The sequence below is a fragment of the Mastomys coucha genome, unplaced genomic scaffold, assembly GCF_008632895.1.
Source record: "Mastomys coucha isolate ucsf_1 unplaced genomic scaffold, UCSF_Mcou_1 pScaffold6, whole genome shotgun sequence".
Taxonomy (NCBI): Eukaryota; Metazoa; Chordata; class Mammalia; order Rodentia; family Muridae; genus Mastomys; species Mastomys coucha.
In genome coordinates this window covers 20,048,025-20,051,952 of record NW_022196912.1, presented here as the reverse complement: position 1 = coordinate 20,051,952, position 3,928 = coordinate 20,048,025, and the positions used below count along the sequence as shown (strand labels likewise).

General features: G+C 42.4%; 1 protein-coding gene across 5 annotated transcripts in view; it reads right to left on the bottom strand.

Annotated features, from left to right (window-relative positions):
* Positions 1-1,471: 1,471 nt before the first annotated feature.
* The window catches only part of Nlrc4 (NLR family CARD domain containing 4), a 27,824-nt gene continuing 25,367 nt past the window's right edge, over positions 1,472-3,928 (bottom strand). For 4 of the 5 annotated variants that reach the window (XM_031356491.1, XM_031356490.1, XM_031356489.1 and 1 more), the window contains one exon: positions 1,472-2,262. In XM_031356491.1, the coding sequence (XP_031212351.1) occupies positions 1,970-2,262 (293 nt within the window). In that variant the 3' untranslated portion in view covers positions 1,472-1,969. The remainder of the gene's footprint in view (positions 2,263-3,928) is intronic. The other variant, XR_004114353.1, reaches the window with a different exon arrangement.

Genomic DNA, 3,928 nt, shown 5'->3' with positions numbered 1-3,928 from the left:
ACTTAGAAATCCACCTGCCTCTGCCTCCCAAGTGCTGGGATTAAAGGCGTGCGCCACCACTGCCCAGCGCCCTTTTCTCTCATTAGGGAAACAATAGCAATCTCTCTTGGATATGGCTCCCCTTCTAGCTACTCTGTAGGATAGGACACGTTTTAACTCCTGGGCTGTTTGTTGTTCTCCAATCTCCCTGTCCATGTTAGGGAGGCAGCCCATCCCCAGGAAGGAGGCCTTGGAGAATGCTTTGAGACAAGTACATTTGGGTGTGAAGTGGGAGTAAGGGTGACCCCACTTCCACAGCAGCTTCTGAATGACCTTAAATACCATATGGCAGTAGAATGATAGAGCATATATTACATAAACACTGACAATCACAGAATTTTATTTGGGGTTCATTTTAATAGGCTAGTTTTAAATTTTTTTATTTTATGACCAAAGCATATCAAATATATATTTTATTGTAGAACTAGAAGTTTTAGTCAAGATATTTTTAACAGACTCCATGACTGGACTAGGCAAAAGGCTTTGATTGCAATCCTGGTGTGCTTGTATATCGATAGTTTGGTAATCGTGGGCACGGAAGTCATTTCTTTTCCCTGAGTTCTCTCCTTTGTACAGTTAGGGAGGGGGAGGAATGAGTTGATTTGCAAATTATTATCTGAAATTTTATAATTAAATCTGTACAATATGTGTCCAATTGCTAAGTAGATTCTATACTCAGAAATTTTTTTAACATGACCACAACATATAGACCAAGTGCTGCGTACAGCAGCACCCTTAAGGAACCCTGAGAACGGAAGGCAAACGGCAGGCTGACTCCATTTTCGGTGTTTTGTTCCCGGCTCTCCCAGGCTCTTTGGATTTTTACAGCTTTAGACAAGAGAGTTTTTTTTTTGTTGTTAGACTTTATGTGAGGGGTGGTTATTTGGGGAGGTGATAGACAAAAAGATAAGAGCAGGGTGTATCCCTCATACTTCAGTGGGGTACAAAAAAATAAGATACAGTTTTCCTTTTGTCCTTGGTTTCTGAGGTCAAAGTTGGAATCACAGTGATCACATGAACTCCTGGGAGACATTCTGAGTTTCGAGCCTCTGATTAAGCAGCTTTTAAACTGCCAGTTTTTGCTTGACTACAGAGACCCTGTCTTGAAAAACCAAAAAACAAAAAAAAAAAAAAGAATGCCTCTTTCAAATCTGAGAATGCTTTTCATGTGAGGACATACTCTATACATTCCAAAGTGTTTTAATTGCTGGGCGGTGGTGGTGCACGCCTTTAATCCCAGCATTTGGGAGGCAGAGGCAGGCAGATTTCTGAGTTTGAGGCCAGTCTGGTCTACAGAGTGAGTTCCAGGACAGCCAGGGCTACACAGAGAAACCTTGTCTCAAAAAAACAAAAACGAAAAAAAAAACAAAACAAAAAAATAACAACCAAAGTGTTTTAATTAAACAAGCTGAATTAAATAGCACATATGAAGTCTATTCTCTAGACAATTTTATTTCTTGGTAATTTAGTTGTCACATATTTATCAAGGACTTGTTGACCCTATATAGGCCAGGTACTGTACTAAGGACAGATGAACAGGGTAGCTCAAGGTTCTGTGACCCAGTATTCTTGGGGCCAAGTAACACAAACACACAGGTAAAAGGCACGGATGGAGATTGTCCTGTGTGGAGAGATGAGACCTAACACGTTTCTCAAACCCCTTCTCCTTAAGTATTTTAAAATTTTATTTAGTGTATATGAGTGTTTTGCCTGCATGGTACCCATCGAGATCAGAAGATGTTGGATCCCCTGGAATTGGAGTTACAGATGGTTGTGAGACACCTTGTGGTTGCTGCAAATCAAACCCAGCTCCTCTGGAAGAGCCAGTGCTCTTAACTTCTGAGCCAGCTCTGTGGCCCCACTTCTGCATGGGTTTTAGCGATCCACTGAGAGTGGGGGAGTCCCCATAGAATTTGGTGGCTTGGGTGCCTTAAGTAGTAACTAGTTTAAAGGTACCTTTAATAACGCTAATGTCGTCGTCATCAAGCTCCCAGCCTGAGAGCCTTGCCTCTTGCAGAAGAGCAAGCTTAGACAACACCTGACTAAGCTTCCTCACCAGCACTGCTTCTGGTAAGAACGCCTCAGTGCTAAAGTCAAAAAATACCAACTGCTTAAGATTCTCAAACACATCCATGAAGGAAAGCCAGCCATCACTGCTCACACAGTGTCCCGATAAATCCAACTGCTGCAAGTCTCTCAGAGGATACGTCTTCAAAAATTCACCTGGGTAAAGAAATACGTATTAGTTGAAAGAAATCCTAATCTAAAATAAAATGAGCTCTGTACACATACATGCACACATTGAGTAATTTTTCCATTTTAAAGTGACCGTGGCTAGAACAGTGTCGTGCCCTGGACAGAGAGTTTCTACAGGCATTCTGTGACTACCTGTAATATTCACAAAGTCTGGTGCCTCATGTCTAAGAACATCAATGATACTAGAATACAGTAGGCAAAGGTAAATGATGTATTTTACCTTACATCCAATTCCTCTGGGAAATGGAACATTAATTAAACATTGAGAAATGAGAGATGCTACTAGATATTAAGGAGTTGTTTTTGTTTGGTTTCAGACCCCGGGAGGGACTGAGGTGCATATTTTACATACCAAAGCAGACCTAGCCTCTAAATCTCCCAGCGTCCCTCAGTCCCTACCTGGTATACCCTGCCCCCAACTTTGAACTTTCCAGCCCATAGGCTGGGCTGCCCTCCCCCCCAGAGGCTCCTCCCTATGTTATCCAGACACTGTGGCCTCTAATTCCCCACGCTGTGTGCTCCTGACTTCTTTCCCCCTACCCTACCCACCCCCCCTTACCCCATGGTGACTTTTCTGGTCTTGGTCCTTGAGGCCAGTGAATTTGCCCACCCGAGAGCAGCTTCCCAGTAAACCTACCTTTAATATAATCTAATCTAATCTGGTTTAAATTGGCTCATTTCATCAGCGGGGAAGAAATAACCTATCAGTTTTCAAAACTGGGATGAACTAGGCAGTGCTAGGCCCTTTCATGTTTATAGAAATAAAGCTACTCCAGTGCAGGGTGATCTCTGCTTCCTTGCCATGCGAAAGGCCCTCCTGATACTCCACATTCAAACTGAAGAGGAAAATGGAAATCTCTAATGAAGCTGCTGTGTGTATTTATGAATATTAATGAATAAAAACTACTTGGATAGTTTACCTAAGAAAAGAAAGGAAAAGAAAAGAAAAGAAGTAAAACTACTTAACAGATTTATTCTGGGGTATAGGATATCCCTAGCTATAAACATAGGTGAACAAATGTCATTCAGTATCTAGAGGGTTTTGTTTGTTTAAAGCCTTCCTCGAGCATTCAGGGAGATCCTCCAGTCCCTAAAAATAAGCGTTCCTAAAAATGTGCCTCCTAAGAGAAGGAGGCAAATGCTCTGACTGACAAAACGCAGCAGGCGTCTCCGTTGTCCATTCCTTATTTCTGTGCAACTGCACTGGAATGAGGTGAATCCTACTGTATGAGAAAAAAAAAAAAAAAACCCTCACCATACACACACACCTGATTGCAGTATTTGAGAGTCAGGGACAGAAAAGTGAATTCAAGGCCTGCCCAAGCTATCTAGAGAACCCTGTCGTAAATAAAAAGCAAGTAAGAAAGGGCAAATTTTTCTTCCTGTTTGTTGCTGTTGTTTTGAGGCAAGGTTTTGCTAAATAGCTCAGGCTATCCTCAAACTCACTGCACTCCTCCTGCCTCAACCTCAAACAAGGTTAGAATCACAGGCTTGAGTCAGTACAATCAGCCTTACCCTGCACGGGGCAGTGAGGGGTTTGTTAGACTTTAAAATTGGGAGATAGATGTTACAACCTTAAAGAATGAGGGTTCAGGCTGGGCGGTGGTGCACACCTTTAATCCCAGCACTTGGG